The following is a 21320-nucleotide window of genomic DNA, read 5'->3' on the forward strand; positions in this document are numbered from 1 at the left end:
ACACTTACCTGCAAATACGGACTATTAAATTTATTAGTAACTCGTTTATTTTATGGGTGAGTATACTTAAGTGAGTATATAAAGAGGATTGCCGATAAAATTGGCGGGGATAGTGTATCTCGTTTTTGCTAAATTATATCTTAAATGGACAATATGTTTAGAAGAGATTGATTTATTAAAAGTCTCTACAATTACTAGTTCACTAATTATAGTCGGCACGCTTCTGTCCTGAGGATTTAATACAGAGACGAACCACATCTACTTTCGACGATATGATTTTATCGATAGTGTCAGAAAATGTATGTAGTCACGTAGGTTCCGAAATGAAAATGAATATAATACGAGCGATTTCGATTTTAATAGGAAAAAGGCTGGCATAGCCTCTCTCAGGTTTCTCTCTGGCATGAGTACGTTTTTGGTTTCTCATAAATATTAATAATAATAATAATAATAATAATAATATTTATAACTAACAATAATAATAGTCTTAATGAGGTATTCGCTATTTTTTATTGAGAAATCATGGTATAAGAATTATAATGACAATTGTAATTATAATAATGTTATTATTACTTTGTGGATTTTTAACTGAAAATAATAATACATTATTATTTTATAATTTTAATTCTTGCATTGTTTCTTCTCAATTAAAATAGCGAATAGCCCTTATTTGTGAATTCATACGAGTCCTTTAGCCCTTTAAAAATTGTGAATCTCAACTATCTTAATTGCTCTTTTCAAGCGCTTTCTATATTTTTTTTGCTCAATTTAAAAATTAGAATATATATTGAACAATTGAAAGGTTTTAATGAAAATTGTAAAGATATGTAGTTGATACAAATTGTTATATATGTCACACATATATATATATTTCTTATATGTAGAAAATTATTTTTAAAATAAAATATTTCTATGTAATATATATATATTTAATCTACTAGAAAAACGTTTTTAATATACAATGCGTATCTTTTATACATAAAATCAAAGTTGTTAAATCTGCAACCTAAGACACAGTCATAGTTGCAAAACATTACTTTTAAAACATATTACTTTTTATACTATACGCGTTCCTTGAATGTTTTGTCTATTATTCAATCGAATCTTCTCTTGGCGTTTCTTTTCCTCTTTAAACGCTTCAGTGTTTGCCTTTCGTTCTATCCTTCTTTCCTAAAATTAAATAAATTTCAGAAATTATGTTATATAAAATTTAACTAACCATCCACAGTAAATGTTTAATAAAATTACTTTTCTGTATTCTTTGAGCAGTTTTTTTCTTTCTTTTCTTCCGTCAGGAGTTTCCCCTTTGGGCCTTATACTTAGAATGCTTAAGGTAGATTTCCTACTTTCCGCTACGGATTGTGGGCCTTTTGGTGCATTATTTTCCATATCAAATTGGGCCAAAGTTTCAGCTGTTAATTTTCCAGTATTGCCTAACACATTTTTCGGAATACCAGATTTCCGATCTATATCAATTTTCTTTGATTGCTATTAAAAAGAAACAAAGAAAAACATAAAATTCAATAAGTATAGTATCAACTCTAAAAAAAATGTTTTATATTTAATTATATGACATATTTTATATATACTTATATATAATTTATATATAATTATATAACATTTTTTCGCGGAAAAACTAATATATAATTTAATTATACATATATTTATGAGAATGAATAAATTTTTATTCAATAACATTGATTAATAATTTACCTTAGGAGGTTCTGATATTAATTTAGGATGATTATAGATGTTACTGTATGTGCTAAGAATACTTTCACAGTCCCATTTATCCTTTCCACGAGTAGTGACAAGAAGTTTTTCAAAATGTTCATCTTCTGAACTCGAATATTCTGGTTCCACAATCTTCATTCTGTCTTTCATAAGTTCCACAATATTTTCCGTCTACAAATGTTAGGGAAAATAGTACATTTTTCATTATATTTTTATGTAATACTTACTGCTTCTCTTTGCTTTTTTTCAAATTCTGCAGCATATTGCATAACAAGATCTGAGTTATGCGTAATATATCCTTCTATTTCGTCGCAATCTAAAGCACCAATTTCATTTTCATCATATCCAGCATACATCTGTACAATAAACAAGAAAAGATAAGAACGTACAACGTCATGTTTGAAAAAATAAATCTATAATATAAACCTTTTCAAATCTGTCATCCAGCAATGTAAGTTGTTCGTTCCTCCTCATCACGCTACTGCTCATAGAATATTCTGTAAATCTTGATTTCGTTTCTTCATCCTTAAAAGTATATTGAGGTCCATTCAAACTACATACTTCATCTGCCTCCTCATTGGATAAATCCATATGATCATTGGATGAGACATCTGATTCACTATATTCATTTTCTGGTTCGTTTAATTCATATTCTAAAAATATAAAAGATTACAATAAGATTAAGTGAATGTGTATGAATTGTTACATAGTTTAATAAATTACCATATTCTCTGTCAGAATCTTCGTTGTCGCTATTTTCAGCATTAGCTAATTCTATGAAATTATCTTCTAGCTGATTTTTTGGATCATCAAAATCAAAATCGTCATCCATTGCAGCAACTATATCCGGGTCTAAATCCAATCGCGGCCCGGAAACTGGTGCTGCTTTATTAAGCATACCAACTTTTTCCTCGACATTTGACGCAAACACCGAAGATGGTAAATTAATTTTTGGAGCACTCTTGTCGCATTTGGAATTATTCGTGTTCTCAACGCGTTCCCATTCCACTGATAATGTATTGACATCTTTAAGATGTTGCAAATAATCATAATCATCATCAAAGTAAATCCCATATTTATGCTGCTCCTTTTTGCGTATTTCATTGTCTAATTTCTTTTCTGTTTTTGCCGCTTGTGTATCGGCAGCTGGAACTAGGACTCTTTGTGGTGCTGTTTCATCTGCCACTAATGGATCTTTTTGTGAACGATGAACTAAGTGGAACGTAACAGAATTCTTCTTGTCAATAAACTTTTTCGTTTTTCCCTTTGGCTGCAATTACATTGTTATTTTAGAAATGTGAAATAACTATTAAGCTATTAATACTGTAGAAAAATAAGAGAGTGACACATGGCTAAATATGAATGTGGTCAACTATTGCTGGAGTATTCACACTCGCAATATTTCGGAAATCATTTTCTTGTTATCAAATGTTAAATAAAGATAAATAAAGCATTGTCAGTATAAATCAACTAGTCTGGTAGTCAGTAGATAGAGCAGCATGCTTTGAAAAATTGAGGTTAAGTTCAGAAATTATGAATTATAATATTAAAAAGTCTCATATAGATTCAGGAAAAAGAATTCCTGGTTAATAGTTCAAAAACATTGTGTGCTATATAACTCTCAGGATTTGAGGGCCGGTGGAGATTAAAAAAATATATATATATGTAGCAATAAGATATATTTGTAAATATTAGTTAGTACATATTAAAACTTACCATCTTGATTTGTCTTGCTCAACTAATTATATACAAAAACTAGTACAATAAAAGTAATTATTCTAATGTAATTATCTGAATGTAATTAAGCACTGACACGTCAATTTATTTAAACTTTAAATGCAAAACATGTGCTGTGTTTTCGGATTCAAACATGATAGATGAAATCCCCCAGATTGGTAACAATGCTCTCAAAAAAAGTTTCTAGCAATTAGATATGTTTGTTTAGTTATCTTTTCATATTTTAGAAATAAAGGAATTCATGGCGTCAAATGATTTAATAAATGATCTAATTAATAAAAAAATTGTCTTTTGTGTTCAATTAAGAACACATCAGATTCTCAAACGTGATAAATTTTGACATTAATTCTCAATAATGATGCAAGCAAAACATTGGAAGGGATTGTTCTAGCCCTACTCTAATCCGCAAATAACGTAAATGGGGGAGGGGATGATTATTGATATCCAATAAATGTGAGAAAACTTACAACGCCAAGAGAAAATGGGGTTATTCGATCGTTTAGCGAACCTCTTAGGTCTTAGGAAAAAAGAAGTAAACGTTTTAGTAGTGGGCCTTAATAACAGTGGTAAGTCAACGGTCATAAATAATTTCAAACGCGAGGATGACCGTTGCATAGACATAGTGCCCACTGTCGGGTTTAATGTCGAAAAATTCGCATGTAAGTTAAATAGCGAAAAGCGACAAAGTGTCAAAAATATGAGATTCTGTTGCTTTCAACGCTATCTTCACGCGTCCACTATTGCACCTGCACAATCTAAAAATCACAGCATTGTCCACTTATTTTATAATAAGATATAGAATGGAGGATGACGCTATATAAAATTGTTAATAAAATGTATAAATGCAATGACATATTTGATATGTAAAGAAATTATATTTATTTTTTTTATAATTGACTTCGATATTTTTATATCTTAATATTTATATATTTTATATTAAAAATTAAATATTTATTTTATTTTTTAAACGTATATATTTATTTTTTATTTTTTATTTTTTTACTTCTAGTATGCCTTGAATATGCCTTCAAAATCTTTGATGATTTAGGAGGCTTCATGCTACTTCGTAATAATCGATCAACCTTTTTTGGCATCTTCTTTTCTGTAGTCTCCTTTTCTGGAGTTTTCTTTTCTGAAATCTTCTTTTTTGGAGTCTTCTTTTCTGGAATCTTCTTTTCTGGAGTCTTCTTTTCTGAAGTCTTCTTATTTCTTAATTCGTCACTGTCTTTGGAGTAATCTAATAAATCTAAGGAATCTAATCTATTTGTTGTTTTCTTTGTCGTATCAATACATGTAATATCATTAATCTCCAGAGTGGGTGACAAGGGTATATTTCTGATTTTGCGATATAGTGGTGTACTGGTGATTAATTCGGGGATTTTTGACTGTTCGCTGTCTGGTTTATTCCCCAGTTTTGATTCAGACGAAGATATTTGATTTGCATTAGAAGTAGTAGCCGCTTGAGTTTGGAAATTTAATTTCGTCTGTTTCAATTTAACGTTAGATTTATGGAATGGCGTTATTTCTATTGGATTTTTATTAATTTTCTTTTGTTTTAAGACAGCCTTCTCTACTTTCTTTTTCTTTATTAAAACTCGCTGTGGACTTTTGATGCGCCTTTTTTTTGCATTTGAATGATTAGTTTCTTGATTATCTTCTAAACTATCTCCTGGGGATATAGTATTTTCAGTAGTTTTTTGCCTTATTCTTTCACTCCACTTTTTCTTCAGTTCACGTTTCTTCTGCAATTTTCTCAATGAACTCATCCGTTCTGATTGTAGCTGAGTTATGAAGTTTTCATCAGAGCTGCTAGTATTCTAAAAATAAAATTGTTAAAATATTTCTTAATCATAAACCAAAATCTTTTAAATACTTTTATATCTAAATGCCATACATTCAACTCTAATAGACTTTCAGTGTCGTCTTCCTGCATCCATGTAAATGTAGAATTATCCTCTGATAGAATCTCATTAAAAGCAGTTTGCAAATCTGACATCTTAAATTTCTTAAAATATGTCTTTAATCTCTGTTTGATATCAATGTTTAATTTGTTTCCATTTGTTGTATCAATCTGAACTTTATAAGGTCTTGCAGTGTCTTGATGATACAACAAATGTATTATTAAGTTCATATAGCTATTATTTTCACTATTGTGTATACCATACAATTCCAAGCTGATTTGCTTAAATCCCATATCAGATTGCAAAGTACAATGCTTCATACTTGACATATGTTCCTAAAAAAAAAAAAAACATTATTTGTATTATAGCTCAAAAAGTAATTTATTCTACATGTATATAATCATTTTCAAAGTGAAAATATACCTTTAGTGATAGGAATTGTTCTTGCCGTGCAGTGTAACAATCAACATTATGCTTGCAGTTCTTTATAAAGGCAGTTAATTTTTTTAACTTGTCAATAGGCGTTTTGGATAATATATTATTTATGTTGATTGACACTGGCATTATCCATTTTCCCAGTTTGGTCTTTTCATCCTGAATAAAAATCTGTACTGCTTGAGTATTGTCTGTCTGCTTTTCGTTTGTTGACGTAAAATTAAATACAGATTCATCCTTCTGAAATTTAACACAACGAAAACCAGCGAATCTATACAGATCGTTCTTCAGAGCAACATTCAATAATTTACTAAATGTCAAAGAAGTCTCCAAGTTTTGCAAGGGTCTTTTGGTCATATGATCCTCTATGTCTTTAAAGCGCGTTTGCAGATTCTGTTCATGCTGCTTGATGATGTTTCTCAGTTTCTTTATTTCTTGGCGCAGATTCGTCTTTTCTGTAGCTGTCGCAAAAGTCAGAAATAGATTAACTTAACTTCCTCGCCACTTTAGTGAGGTTAGGATCTTTGTTTAATAAATAGTTCATGTACCTTTGTTTACAGACTCGATATTCTCATTGTCGTTATTCGAACTACTCGCGGAACTTTGCGTTTCCATTTTCGTTTCTAAGAATCGTTATATCACTTGTAACAGAAACACAATCAAACGAATTCGCGCCAAAATTATTCATAGTTTTCAATTAGTTTTATATTTCGACTGCTCTACTTTCCTCTTTAATTCTTTAGATGGCGCATTGGTGTTTCTGCTATTCTTAGGGCGAGTTTCACCAAACTTTAATGCAATTGGTGCAGATTGAAGATGACTTCGATCAAACTTCGATTAATGATTAAAAGATGATTAATTTTTATTCATGTCTATTTTAAATATATATTAAAATATTACATCTATCGATTTCTATATTTATTTATAAAATTTAATTCTTTTTTTAAAAGTTCAATACTTTTTTATTTATTTATACAGACATTAATAAGTTAAAAGTCAAGCTAACAATTCCAGAAATAATAAATAGATACAAAATTGATGAAGTTTAAATCAATCATATTTTCAGTATTAAAATTAAAAAATTTATAAAAACTGAAATTATATAATAGTTTCTTGGTTTCTGATGCCCGTAGTGATTTCCGCCAATGTAGATTACATTTAATCTCGATTCGACTTACTCTTCATTTTAATTCTAATTCTTAAAAAAGAAATGAAGCGTTCCAAATAATGCATGTTGGATAAAATATCTAAAAGATATTTTTTAGACATAAAACATCCACTAAAGGCATCTGATAGAATCAAGCTTAAAGTTAAATTGTTATCAGTGGAAACAGACTTAACTGATAAGTTAGCAACAAATAAACAACAAGATTTTAATTGAAGTTACTCCGTAAAAATTCTGCTGAGAAAAGAAGATATACATATTTTTCTTATCCAAACACGAAATAAGAAATTGAACACAAAATTATACAAATTGATATACATATAATAAATAATAATAATATATGGTTCGCGTAATATATTATTAAGGCTTTGTTTTTATTTCATTGGCGCGATTAAGCCGAAATTGTTTCAGTTAAAAATGTCAGTTTCACCGCATTCGATATGTCGGGCCACGATCGTCATAGATCATTGTGGGAGCATTATTACAAAGATTGCCACGGGATCATCTTCATAATTGACAGCAGTGATAAACTGCGACTGGTTGTTGTGAAAGAAGAGCTGGACATGCTCTTGCAGCATCCCGATGTTGCAGGTACATTTCATAATAGACGATAAAATTCGAATAGCAATTCGAATGCTCGTTTAACACAGAAACACAAAATAGTCAATCAGTTAAAAGATTTAGAATTTAGATTCTTTCGAATGTTCGTATTTCACAATTGACAATTTCTTAAAAGACTTGAGATTTCTTGAAAGCAGAAGTAAACTTTTCAGGACGCAAGATACCCATTCTCTTTCTGGCGAACAAGATGGACCTACCCGATTCTTTGACCACCGTAAAATTAGTCGCTGGACTTGGACTCGAGCGAATACAAAATAAACCCTGGCACATACGAGCGACGAATGCATTAACTGGCGAGGGCCTGCAGCCGGCGATCGAGTGGCTGACGGATCAAATTCGCGATATATACATCAACAAAAGATAAACTACATCGCAGTTTATATGATACGAGATGCGACTGTTCGATTCTTCTCAGCGAAAAGTTTGTCGTGCCATCAAATCGACTTAATCAATGTCTATAGCATAATTAATGACGTCAATTACACCAGTGTTTTCCACGTGGCGTTTCTCTGAGATGCAATCCAACATCACGAAAACCAAATTATGATATAAAATTATCGTTATGAGAAAGAATTGTTTCGAAACAGTCCTGGATCTGCGTAATTAATATAAAGAAACATGCGATCAGAAGCTTAATATTATTTAGTCAAATTGTAAAGATCTCATGATGAGATTCAATTGGAAAACATCGATCGTTACAAGCTCAGTGGAATTTCGTTCAGAAAAATATATAGAAAAGCGTATACGTATGTATATACATACAATAATATGTATATGTTAAGAATGGCTTATGTGTAATGTAATTAATTAAGATGCGCAGTAATTAATTAAGATACTGCAATAATTTTTTATATGCTACTTTGACTAGATTAGTTTCATAAACAGTTTTACAATTAGTCAGCTTTGCAAAGATATTTTATTATGATATCCACAATAAATACTGATTAGAGAATTGCACAGTGCAGCACATTCATAGTTTATTATTTTATCCTTGTTTACATCTTTTTTGTATGTTTGTTTATATCTTTTTTGTATTGTGAAAAACAATTAACTATGATTAATTTCTTATAGTTTTGTGTGCTTACAAGTATTCGGGCTACTTCGAAGTATTTAATTGACCAATTAAAAAAATTTTATTAATTAGTTAATTAAAAAATGCTTTGAAGCATTTAGACAAATTAAATAAAGTTACTGATTATAATCGACGTTTACAGATGTAATCTTTAATCTATACTGAATGTAAATTAATTGTCCACACAATTGAAATTACATTTGTATTTTACTGTTACTTACATACACCGACGTAGGACTGTAGAACAGCTTGCAAAGCGTTCTATGTGTGTGCGCCAATTTGAATTAACAATGTTTTTTCCAAACTTCTCTTTCTTTGCATCTTTCGTACGTAAATTTTCACACTTCTTTTAATTATTATTAAAAAAATATTGACTAAATTGTAGTTGTTCAAAAACGCAAAAAAAGAGTCTAACTCTCGTCAATTCAAATCGTCAATTCATATTTCAAATTATGTCAGTATTGCGCAGGCGCGTGGCCGTTACGTACATTACAGATTACACTGCTATTCTAACATATAGTACTTAAAATTTACATTTGTAATGTGATCTACATGATTCCTTTATCAGCAGCGCGTAATCGAATCCAATATATTTTGGTAAATTATTTAATATGTAACTGCGCATGCTCTGATGCTCGACGTTCGCATGTAAAGGCACCTTGATTTCGGCCGCCATGACAATTCGGCGGCTCATTTAGTTCGGACGGAGAAGGCAGTTGCTTCATGATTAATCGTGAATTTATCGGTCAGGAAACGCGTTATGGGCGCGAATTTATGTCGGGAGTGCCGATTAAAGTGATGAGTGTATGACTGCCGCGAGTTCGTCGTATATAATCGAGACCGAATATGATATAAACATCGAAATGAGTGCGAGAAAAAAAATGTTGATCTTTGTTTTGGGCGCGCAATACCGAGTCGTACGTTCTTTTCGGATAGTCGGAACATTAGAGACGTGATATGTCGAAAAAATAGATCGTTATAAATATACGTTCAACGGAAATAATCTACGTCGCAGGACGAATGTGATTCATTTGGACTTTGCAACGTTTGACGCGTTCAGCTAACTCAAGTGTTGCGGAGCGCTCGCTGCTATTCATATATTCTTCTAAAGCATCCAATAGTAGCGAGCGCTCACAGATCTGCTCCGCAAGTTGAGTTTGCTGAACGCAATCATTAGCGTGAAATCGCCCTTCGATGACGCGCGAATCAAGTTTTGAAATTGTGCGTAGTGAAGCATCCGTATCCGGTGTTCATTCTTTTCTGGAATTGATGCGGGCCTTTCTAAGGAGGAACTTGCGAGGAGATGAAGTAAACTACAATATCCTAGCTGGTGAGCTATTAATTGATTTATCTAGATTTACTTTTTGAATTAATATGTGCATAACTTGCATTACTTACAAAAAATTTATTGAAGTATTCGAAAATGTTTATTTTAAGAAATATTTTTATGCTTTATGTAAAATATTCGTTGAACATTTCTTGAAATAATTAAATAAAAAAGATTAGATAATATATATAATTGTAAGGATGGGCGGAATATAGGCACAATTCTAGTTAGGCCCTTTTTCTGGCGATTAGCTTTTTTATATATAATATTGATTGTAATAGAGAAATATTGTAACATGTAACTTCTTAAAGACATTACATAAATTTATTTGATTTTGTATTCATTTATGTATAATGAAAAAGTAGCAAGTTATTTTAATTTTTATTAATATAAAGATTTTGTTATTAGGCTTTTATTCCGTCCATCAATTGACATGAAGTGAATAAAATGTCGGCGTATGAAATTCAAAATTAATTGGAATTATTAATTTTTTCAGGTGCAGCTAAAAGCGTACTTAGCTAGGGTACAACGCCGGTGAGTGAATTTATAAATTGAATTTCATTATATTTACACGTTAATATAAAATTGTGATATCTCATCAATTTCATATGTTTTGAATACAGTGAACGTGATGCTAGCATCAAATGAGGAGCAGACTTCCAAAGTGCGTTTTGTTCAAATTTCATTTTTTTTTTAGTTCAAGGCGTAGTGTTCAGTGTTGAATGACTTATATTATAATACTCCGAGATGTTCAGAAAGCATTTTTTCATTGTTAATTTATATGCTGAAAACACATAGATATTTTGAAGTGCATTATGTTTTTAAATGAGAAACAAATAAAATGTATGTATTTGTTTAACATCTTTAGCAATTGTTAAGCAATTTTGTTTAATAGTAGTCCTACTAGTTGACATATTATTATTTTCTGTAAAATACGTAATTTTTTTGTGTGCATAGTTTCTTTCTCATTTTCTGAAAATTACAAATTTTGGACGAAACGCATTTTGAAAATCTGCTCCTCAAATGAAGCCTTTGAAGCCTTTTTTGATTGATTAATCAAATACTTCAAAGCAATTGTAATGATTTTTAGCCTTCTCATTTGTTACCCAATTATTATTTAGTAACTTATTAAAAAAAACTTATAAAAAAAATTATAAAAAAAATTATATAAATTAAATTAATGATTAATTATTAGCAGTGTCATTTTATTAACAAAGATAAAATTAACTTATTATTTAATATATGGAAAAGAGATTAAACAACTTTTGCATAGGTCATTTATTGATATACATGTCTCACAATTAGATTTTTTTCAGAGACAGTTGCCACATTTATACATTATCGAAAATAAATATTATCTGTAAATGATATCACGAAAAAAGTGCGCTAAATACAATTATATCTATATCTTTTTATTTAACATACGCAGTCTGAAGGCGTAGAGATTCCTGAGCATTATATATGTACAGTCCAGAGAAGTTATTGAAAGAATAAGGACTTTGTAACATTTGAAAATAGCATTCTCGTCACATATACATACATATATACATATATACTATGATTAATGAATCATAAACAGTTTTTTCTTTTTTATCAGTCGTAGAATTATTTGAATGTGTCACGTGAGAGTGGTTCCCAAATTCTAAAATTCTATTGCTATATTGATAAATTGATTAAAATAAATAACAAGAATGTATATGGCATGTGCTATAACAATGCCTCCAATAATTTCTTCAAAATATTTTCAAACATCATGCATGTAATAATAAATAGTAATTGAAACTAAGTCTAAATTTAACGTTATCTTTTTATATCACATTTGCATGGCGCTTTAATATACATATAAGTAATAATTTTAATCAGATGAAACATGATGAAACTTGAAATTAAGTTATATAAATTTAAAATGTTTGTACAGTTAAAAATATTGCAAAATCCGACGCAATAATTGATTAGCCAATAAGTAAGTTTATAATAGACAATTTTTAGGCTTTCTTTTATCACGAATTACGTGTATTATTACACAGTTAATCAGCAATGTATAGAATAATTTATTACAATATAATAATTTGAATGATCATATGTCACATTTATAAAATTGACAAGAAGAAGTATTCTAAGATATAAATTGATATCGAGTCCTTAAAAAAATTTGAGTAAAGTAAGTACAATGTACCCTGATTACAGTATTCACAAAATGTTTGTATTCACTTAAAAATATATAAAATTAATTTGAAATTAATTAATTGGATTAGAAATTAATTTGGAATTTGTGCGTATGCTGGATAAATGGTAGACACTCATTTTGAGATAACAACAGTTTCAAGTTATTTTACAAAATTGAACAAATAATAACGATAGAATAAACTGAATAGGTAAAAGATACATTAAAATAATAAACAAATAAGTTACTATAAAAGATCTGCCATAAATTATATTAGGACGATTTGGTCCCCAAATATGGGCCCTATCTCATTAACGAATTAGATTCAAATGCATTCAAACACGTAATCTGCAGAAACGTTTAGATTTTGTCTAATTCTCTATGATAATATAGAATCGATCTATTTATGCCAAACATTCTTTACCTTTTTATAACTTAGATGCCTCTTTGTCAGGAATATTATTTAATTCTTGCTTCCAATAATATAAAGGAGGCCCTGCGGTGAAGCAATATTTCCGTTCAAGCGGAGTGCCTTCCTTGACATAATACATAATATACATATTACACATTTCATCTTCGTTCGTTCCACCTATAAACGTAGTTCTATCGCGCGTACTTTGCATTGTACAACGAGCAGCTAATTTATCACCATACGTAATTGAAACTTTATTGGTAACAGGATAAAACATCTGAGGAGTCAGTGGATCTCTCTTTCCAAGTTCAATCCACTTGTCATTCGGCTTTACTACATAGCCAGAAACGACTTTTCCAAGCGAATGCGTATGCGTTCTATATGCGAATGGATAGATAGTTTTCTTCTCTATTATAGGACAAGATGATTCCATATGTACTGTTGATCTAGGTGGTATGACTCCACTTGTCCCTAGCAAAATAACTCCAGCTAGTTTGTCCATTGTTTGTGTTGTATAATGCAGAAATACACCTGAGTCATCTGTCCTGCCATCCTTAAAACGGTCAATATGTGCATAATGTACTTGTAACACAATATATTTTATGGGAGAATCGCCGCCTACTTTAAACCCCACTCCCTCTGGTAGATCTAATTTAGGAGCATCTCTTGCCCATGCATAAATGATCTACAAACAAACGAATTTTTTTCATTAATATCTAAAATATATTTGTAAAATATATTTGGTGATCTTAATATTACCTGAGTTCCTTCTTTACAAGCGGGTGCAGTATCTGCCAAATGTCCAGCATTCGCCATTTCTCCACAATTCCAAATTGGTTTTGAGCTACCCGGTTTGGTGCAACCATAGATAAGCATATGGTGAGCTGTTTCCATTGTTGCATTTGGTTCAAAACCAATAATATAATAATTTTTTGCATAGTCTATCCTAACTGGAGTGCATAAATATAACTCAGGCTGTAAACAAAATGTATCAGATATAATTTTTATTATTATATTAAAAAAATTATATTTAAAAATTAAAAGATTATTGTATTATAAACTAGCACTATAAATGGTATAAATTTTCTTAAAAACGAAATTAAAATTAAATGTATTTGCAAAAAGAGTGTTACTTGTTTGACTTTTGTACACTTTATTTTTATGTAGCAAAAGCAATATGTTATCACATAATTACATTGTATTATGTCATATACTCAGTCGTATATGTATGTGTTATTCGTACGTTATAACAAAAAACTAAAAGATATACTTACCGTGTTCGGCTTCACGTTTGGCATTAGCAACGAGTATCTCTTGACATCATAACAGTACGTGAATTTAAAAAAAATCACGAACGCAAAGAAGCACGTAAACACACGTTTCTGCAACATTTTCGAGCGTTAGCCTTTTCCACACATCGGCTTTTATCAATGCTATGACAAGGTGTGTACCACCTGTCAAATGCTACAGGTCGATCGATATGACATCTAGCTCAACCTAAACCGAGCCGAATGACGCAAATAGCAAATGGATATTTTTGGAATTGCATATTCCATGATAATAGTGACATCTTACGGGAACACGTACATACACTTTGTCATGTCCGATTGACTTAATATACGATACCAACAGGGCTTTATTCGACAATTATTATTCTTATTAATTACATTCAATGATTAATTAAGAATCAGGATGTTTACTACCTGAAAAAAAAAACCTAAAAAACCTAGAATTTTCGAAGAATTTTTTTTTTACTTTTAAAGATCAGGGATTTTATGTAATTTTCTCTGTATTTGGAATAGTTTTCAAAATTTTATGTCTAAATTATGCGATTGATGTCTCTTTAAAAATATTATTTTTTAAATAATTTTTTCTGGATGCGAAATGTCAATAATCGATTATCAATAAGTATGGCATATATACGTCCGTGTATGTTCATGCATATATTATAGTATGTTTCGCAAGTTTTTATTTAAAAAATAGAAGTGACAGCAAAAAACAACGTGCAACGGAAGTTCATTGTTAATAAATTGTAGTCAGCCTTTTCTGTATTATCCTGATTTCGCGGCTCAATTGTAGAAAAAAATAAATATAGTCTCGTGGAGTTCTTGTTTTTTACGAATTTACGATATACATATTATATAACGTTTACATTATTTACATTCTAAAATTCATTTTAATATAATTATTTATTATTTTCATTATAAAAAATTCTCTAATCTTATCTGTAGTTTGAACTTAGGATATCTCGAGGAACTCTCGGAGAATTTTTTTGCAGCTAACACACTCTATTTCAATTGACAGAATTGCCTAAAACGAAATTTCTAACTAATTAATATAATTTCACGCGTTTGTAAAGTGCACCGATCGCGCCTCGGACATTTCCTGCGAAGCACGTCGACCTACCGATGCACTCTCGTAATTGAATGCAGCAGTTGTATCTACAACGAACTGCACGATACGAACGATATTGTATCACATACATAGTCCGATGTTAATAAAGTTTTCTTGGCTGCTACATATACAATTGACTGTTTTTTGTTTGCATATGCATATGTACCGGCAAATTGTATTGCAGCGTTATTCTGTTCATCACGTGTATGCATACTACATATTGACTGTACTGATATACCTCGTTCTGTTTCTAGATGTTCTGCACTCAGTATTCTGTTTTTATCTCGCCAGAGCATTTTGAAATTAATTTTATATTTGCCGATCTATCTTACGTGACGTAACATAACACTTTTTATTGCTTAAAATAATTCATTTAGACTTAACTATCTTTTATTCCATCACAAAGGAACGTATGTAGTAAAAAGAATAAAACACGAATGAAAGAACTGAAGATTCAGCAGGCAATATAATGACAATTTTAATAGATCTGCATGTGAAAACGAATCGTGAATTTCGCGATTTAAACTAAGTATGAACATTTGTTATATGCAATTCGCGGTTTCATTAAACATAAAGGGTCCATCAAGAGAAAGGTAGTCTCGTCAAGATTTTTAATATTGCAATAAAGCACGTCTTGCGCGGTTTTACGTCAGATTTATCGTGCGCGCTTTCTATAACAATCTTGCTCGCCTCTCGCTCGTATTTTCTCGGAACTTCCTACCGTCGATCGATCGACGAAAAGCCGTCGAATTAATACAGTTTCACGGTGAGCCCGATATATTTAACCGCGCTAAGCTGTTGTTATGTCTTAACGTTCATGCATGGACCGTGATAGTAAATTAGCTGACCCTCGATTAACCGTTATACACTGATCTTATTTACCGATTACGAAATTACATTCGTGGAACTTGATGAGAGGATTGATCACGAAGTTCAGCTATTTATAAGCGATAGATGGTATGTTTAAACGACAAGAGGAATTAATTAACCTAAGTGGAGCTGCGGGAATTGACTAATCGATTATCTTACTGTGTGCTCCCGTTTTGTGCTCACATTGTACAGAATTGTTAGCGATATATACCTTTCACGTGCAGTTATATGTTACCGAATAAACTTTGCAACCATTATTTAGATTTTGTATTTTTATGTTGTATTTTTATTATCGAGTTTATTTTATTCATCGTGAAAAATAAACGTCAATAATTCTGATATTACAATCGTGATTGAAAAAAATTCTCTCTTCATGCGTTAGAAAAGAAAATAAATAATAAAAAAACCTTTTTTGTATTATTTTATATCAATTTTGAATAGTTTTTGTTGTCACAAAAATTGACTGTAGCTCTTAATTATGAATATACAAGGTGTTGAGTGTTGAAAGTTAAAAAACGGCAGAATTATGAAAAAATTATATACGTGTATATTAAAATCGTTAATATTGATTTCAAAAATTAATTTATAAAAATGTTACAAATATTATATAAGTAATTTTCTGAATAATTACATATTTGAATCTTAATGAATTGGACATTTTTGAAAATAAATAGTTATTAACTTCTAATAATGGTGAAAATTAATTGAAATGTGACGTTCTCTCATTTCTTGGATCAATTACAAATTTCGTCAACATTTTGAATTTTACGGATATTATTTTTATGTCGTTTCTATTGTCGTTGAATCGATAGTCGTTAAAAGTATGCCGACAACCAGCGTACGTTTTTGGAAAATAAATGACCGGTGAAAGTGCAGCAGGCGAGTTGAAGAATCTAACGGAGGTGCGGTCGACAGTTTTAAGAACCATTGATGAGAATCGAAAGAGCTAATAAAGTCTTCTCTTTCTTTCTTTTGCTCTTCACGCTTGTAACGTCTGCCTTATACATACATGATAATTTGTAGCTGTGTCAGAGCTGAAAATCGTCCACGTGGCAATCGTTAAATTATGTTGCGATTAATTATACGCTGTAACAGAGTTTATAAATCTGCAGCTAACTATTGATTTGCAGTTACATTTTTATTTCTGTGCTTGTAGAGAAAAATTGTATTCGAAATTAGGTCAGAGGATGATTGTTACGTTAAATAATAGCTCTGCTATCTTTATTATTAAACAATAGGCGATTTGATAACATACGCATTATGTGTTTTTATGTTACATATAATTTGCATATTAATTTTTGCCAATTATTCCGCATTTATCGCTTTAATTTATTTAGATCGAATTGCTCCGTGAATGCTCTGCGCTAATGGATTTCACGCGACGATGATCAGCTGACAACTAATGCGGAAATCGCTTTCGTTTCTTCCGATATGACCTACTTTACATACCAAAGAATGTCTAGTGGGGAAGTGTTTTAGATTTTCGTTGAACGAGTAGCGCGACGTATCGCCCACCTGTAAAATCGACAACCGGTTTTGTTCATTACGTCGTACGTCGCACTCTTGCACGCATCTCCTTCAGTAGAAGTTCGTATATTCGCCAATATAGGCGGTATATCTAAATCGATAGTCATCTTTTGTGATGAATGAATATTCTTCGTAGAAACTTGTATCTGTTTTAATGACGCTAATTTTGGAGAACATTTAACTGTTATTTATATACGTTAGCTAAAACATTATTATAAGGATATTAAAATTAATTAAATTTCTTTGATAATTTAAAATCTTTTATATTTAAATTATTTACTTATATCAGATGAATAGTATAGAAATAAACATTATTAAGTTTTTTTTAAAATTAAATTAGGGAATACGCTGCCTTATTTTTTTTATTTTACATCTTAACACATCTGGTTTGAAATAATTTTACATAGTTAAATCAACATTTGACATTTTTTATTTTAATTAGATTAGTTTTTTAATTAAAAACAATTTTTACTCAATATCGAATTTTTATGTAATAATTGATGACGAAGAAACATCGAAATGAGACACAGTGTAACGCATAACGTGTAAATATGATAAAATCCATCTAAGTATATCCATCTAAGCATATTTATATTAGAAGACAGAGATTATATCTTCTCTCTCTCTCTCTCTCTCTCTCTCTCTCTCTCTCTCTCTTATTTATTTAAATAGAATATTTTATTAAAAGAGGAAATGAGAAAGATATACTACTATTACCCTGACTTTCTCACTACTAGTTAAACAATAGTGAAAATATATGAAATATATATAAAGTGACGGAAAAGTAATATACGAGGATTGACCGTGGAGAGGGTTAAAGATCGATTTGTGTTGTGTGGTGAGCAGCATCACTATTTCGATTTCACGGGAGTAGAGAAGGATGTTGCGAAGAATACGAATTACTCTTGGTAAAATAAATCGACGAGACTTCGAGAGATTTCGCAAAGCGTGACTCGAGTATTAAGGAGGATCGTGTGTTCGAAAGCGAAGTTCGAACACAACGGAATATAGATCGAATGCTCGATCATTTCTGCTCCATTAGTCGATCAGTGTCACACGTCGAAAACATGCGGGAAAACGGGAAGATTACTTTTGTTTGCCACGATAATTCTACGCCGAATTCTCAAGATATGCCACTCAGTGGAGGCTGAAAACGAAATGAGATATTGAAATGAGATATCTGGGAATGAAAAAAAACGTGCGCATAATATTTCATTTTTGCGGCGACTAGAAGCAAACGAAATACATTTCGCTTGCTCTCAAATCATTTCTCACATATTTTTGCCGTAATAAATCTTTCGCCAATTATACATGTATCTCACATTTTACAACGATAAACCGGTAATTTACTGTCTGGATAAACGTATGTAAAATGTTATTATCTTAATAGAATATCAGTGTTAAAACGTTTTTTTTTAAACGATAGTAAATTAAATAGTTAGATAAATTCACAGATGGTCTCTCGTCCGTGGAAAACTTGCCTTGTGGCTTTAGATAAATAGCAATTTATTAATTCCCATTAAAGCTGAATATTTGCTTAATAGATATAAAGACTCATAAACTTGATTCTTGCCGAGGGGTTTCACCCATAATTATGTTTCCTGTGCGCAACGGCAGTATATGAAAGTAAAATCTATACGCGTCAGTATGACTTGTATGAGGCTATAAGCTTAGTATCCATTTCCGGTTACCGATATATTTTGCATTCATATACGAAGCGTATCACAAATCTCCGCTATTCTTCTGGTGAACGATGCTCCTAGATCAGTATTCATAACGATGACTTAGAAAGCGGACAGACGTGTAGCGTGAACGCGATACATGACCGATACGTCATTAATCATCATCTACGTCTTTAGTTCATGTTTCTTATTCTTAATCGCTTTGTGCATTTTCAGCTTCGGGGTATAAATTCTCATGAAATCAACGAGGTCTACTGTTGCCATGCGTGTAGTGATTAAATAAACAATAAATATCTATTAATTTATTAATATTTATATTAGAAATATTAATGTACATTGATTAGCTATACACTGAGAAATGTACTAAATATTAATAAATATTTTTGTTTGAATAATATTAATTTAAAATTTATTTACGATGAATAAATATTTATTGAAATATATAGTACATTTTTCTCAGTATATTATTTATAATTTATGTATTGTACATAAGATTATAAAAAGAGAAAGTTATAATCATCAAATTTGTCGTATTTAAATTGAATGGTAGACTCAACTCTTAATCCTCTTTTAATTATAGATTGTAATATTGTGTACTACAATTTGATCTGATATAAAAAAAAATGGAAAGGTGGAACGAGAGAACTGTCTGCGTATATTAGAGCATGTACTAGTTTGATGGTTTAATTCTGCTTTTCATACAAAACAAATTAATTGCTGGTGTAAGGTAGGAGTTTGTTATGGAGATGCTAACATAGCTAGGTTATTGAGCCTCTGGCAAGCAAGATATCGAGTTCGCAACAATTACCGCCCTTGCGTTAAAGTCCTACGATATCATACTATTCTCAACTCCCAATGCGGAATGATGTTTGACATTTTCGAAGCCCGCATATTCAACTGTACTACTATTCGAATTTCTCTGTCGATATTCCCGGTCGAATCTACCTCCGGAAATAGAAGTTGTAGGTAAATTCGAATGAAATAGACGTGAAGTCACATTTTGTATTAATATTTATAAATACTTTTCTTCTCTTCATATTTCCAGATTCTTCGTGAATTTTTTCGTAAATTTTATGATTTACTCAAACGTTAGAGAACAAGATTTTTTTAAGAAATTGTTTTATAGTATATATAATCATCTTTATTATCTTGTTAGTATTAAAAAATAACAGATATAGACAAATATAATGCTAAATGTGAATAGCAAAGCCGATGAAAATAAATGACACGTAAAAGCGGACATCATAAAAGCACACGGGCCAATCGTTAGGAAAGCGACTGGCTGCAGACACTGACTTCGAAAGTGAGGCCTCGATCACGTTTCGTTCGACGTCGGTTCGCACGTAAGACGCGCGCACGATCCGAGCTTTGTTTTCGTCCTCTTTTTCTCTTCGATCTTAGCACGACGGACGACGCGGTCCGAATCTACGACGACACAGCACGTTTTCACGGGTGAATCCCTGCTAGACGATCGTGCTCAATCCGAAACGGAATTCCCGACGTTATTGAAAAGCGTCTTCTGGATTTTTCGCGTGAAAAACTTCGTTATTCGCGCGAACTGCACTTGTCGTTTAACGTTTCATGATGGTAGTTGGTTTAGCTATATGCGGGCTGCAGCGATTGGCTTCCCACGAGAAGTTATATTGTGACGTTATAAACGAGAAAATTTTCCCGACAAACTACAATCTCGTACACGCGTGTACTGATGGAAAACTCCTTAAAATAAAAACAAAATTTTTTTCTGAAGAAAGAGAAGAAGGAAGGAAGAAAGTTATAGGCGTAACAGGAATAATTTTATGGGCGTAACAAATCTAGTTTTTGAATGAAAATTTATATCTATGCCGTGTGAGATTTATAATCATTAAAATGTTTCATTAAAATGTCTGACGTTCACAAAATGGCTTTGCTCTTTTCATTAGATAAGCGGCTTATCAACATATAGCGGCTTTTTAATGAAAAAGAGCGAAATTTCTTTAATGTATATGTTATGTATATTTATTTTTTATACATAGTATATGTTTTCAAATTATTATATTAGCCAATGGCTATTTCTTTACTTCATAAATAATAAATCGACGCAAAATTACAACGCTATTTATAAGAGATAACTAGAGCAAGACTATGATACGATTGATAATTATGCCGATAAGCAACAGACTATTCAATTTTCATACCGAAGTCGGTAATTTTGCTATCATATCGCCTCCATAACGTTCGGCTTGTTCTCTCTCTCTCTCTCTCTCTCTCTCTCTCTCTCTCTCTCTCTCTCTCTCTCTCTC

General features: G+C 31.1%; 4 protein-coding genes across 4 annotated transcripts; 1 reads left to right on the top strand and 3 right to left on the bottom strand.

Moving 5' to 3' along the window:
* Nucleotides 1-928: 928 nt before the first annotated feature.
* LOC108691931 (protein LTV1 homolog) lies at nt 929-3554 on the bottom strand. Its single transcript, XM_018199896.1, has 7 exons — nt 3451-3554; nt 2458-3004; nt 2161-2387; nt 1962-2090; nt 1714-1905; nt 1249-1488; nt 929-1170 (listed from the first exon to the last, which is right to left on the bottom strand). The coding sequence occupies exons 1-7, from the start codon at nt 3451-3453 to the stop codon at nt 1057-1059; spliced, it is 1452 nt and encodes a 483-aa protein (XP_018055385.1). The 5' UTR covers nt 3454-3554; the 3' UTR covers nt 929-1056.
* A 643-nt stretch (nt 3555-4197) lies between these two features.
* Nucleotides 4198-6508, bottom strand: LOC108691880. The gene is made up of 5 exons (XM_018199815.1): nt 6356-6508; nt 5796-6268; nt 5366-5707; nt 4475-5288; nt 4198-4226 (listed from the first exon to the last, which is right to left on the bottom strand). The coding sequence occupies exons 1-5, from the start codon at nt 6420-6422 to the stop codon at nt 4198-4200; spliced, it is 1725 nt and encodes a 574-aa protein (XP_018055304.1). The 5' UTR covers nt 6423-6508.
* A 904-nt stretch (nt 6509-7412) lies between these two features.
* On the top strand, nt 7413-7957 carry LOC108691881 (ADP-ribosylation factor-like protein 6). Its single transcript, XM_018199816.1, has 2 exons — nt 7413-7563; nt 7746-7957. The coding sequence occupies exons 1-2, from the start codon at nt 7413-7415 to the stop codon at nt 7955-7957; spliced, it is 363 nt and encodes a 120-aa protein (XP_018055305.1).
* Nucleotides 7958-12270: 4313 nt separating this feature from the next.
* On the bottom strand, nt 12271-14032 carry LOC108691941 (peptidylglycine alpha-hydroxylating monooxygenase). Its single transcript, XM_018199909.1, has 3 exons — nt 13843-14032; nt 13328-13543; nt 12271-13253 (listed from the first exon to the last, which is right to left on the bottom strand). Exons 1-3 carry the CDS (start codon nt 13957-13959, stop codon nt 12585-12587), a joined length of 1002 nt encoding a protein of 333 aa, XP_018055398.1. The 5' UTR covers nt 13960-14032; the 3' UTR covers nt 12271-12584.
* Nucleotides 14033-21320: the final 7288 nt, after the last annotated feature.

This window comes from Atta colombica, unplaced genomic scaffold (genome assembly GCF_001594045.1).
Source record: "Atta colombica isolate Treedump-2 unplaced genomic scaffold, Acol1.0 scaffold55, whole genome shotgun sequence".
Taxonomy (NCBI): Eukaryota; Metazoa; Arthropoda; class Insecta; order Hymenoptera; family Formicidae; genus Atta; species Atta colombica.

Excerpts from the sequence above, each read along its gene's own strand:
- LOC108691941 (XM_018199909.1), bottom strand. The coding sequence starts at position 13,959 with ATGTTGCAGAAACGTGTGTTTACGTGCTTCTTTGCGTTCGTGATTTTT. Across the intron at positions 13,544-13,842 it reads CAAACGTGAAGCCGAACACG|CCTGAGTTATATTTATGCAC; the intron begins GTAAGTATATCT and ends TTTTGTTTACAG. Across the intron at positions 13,254-13,327 it reads CTTGTAAAGAAGGAACTCAG|ATCATTTATGCATGGGCAAG; the intron begins GTAATATTAAGA and ends GTTTGTTTGTAG.
- LOC108691931 (XM_018199896.1), bottom strand. Across the intron at positions 2,091-2,160 it reads TGGATGACAGATTTGAAAAG|ATGTATGCTGGATATGATGA; the intron begins GTTTATATTATA and ends TTTATTGTACAG. Across the intron at positions 1,906-1,961 it reads AAAAAAAGCAAAGAGAAGCA|ACGGAAAATATTGTGGAACT; the intron begins GTAAGTATTACA and ends TAACATTTGTAG.
- LOC108691880 (XM_018199815.1), bottom strand. The coding sequence starts at position 6,422 with ATGGAAACGCAAAGTTCCGCGAGTAGTTCGAATAACGACAATGAGAAT. Across the intron at positions 6,269-6,355 it reads TATCGAGTCTGTAAACAAAG|CTACAGAAAAGACGAATCTG; the intron begins GTACATGAACTA and ends CTTTTGCGACAG. Across the intron at positions 5,708-5,795 it reads AACAATTCCTATCACTAAAG|GAACATATGTCAAGTATGAA; the intron begins GTATATTTTCAC and ends TTTTTTTTTTAG.
- LOC108691881 (XM_018199816.1), top strand. The coding sequence starts at position 7,413 with ATGTCGGGCCACGATCGTCATAGATCATTGTGGGAGCATTATTACAAA. Across the intron at positions 7,564-7,745 it reads GCAGCATCCCGATGTTGCAG|GACGCAAGATACCCATTCTC; the intron begins GTACATTTCATA and ends TAAACTTTTCAG.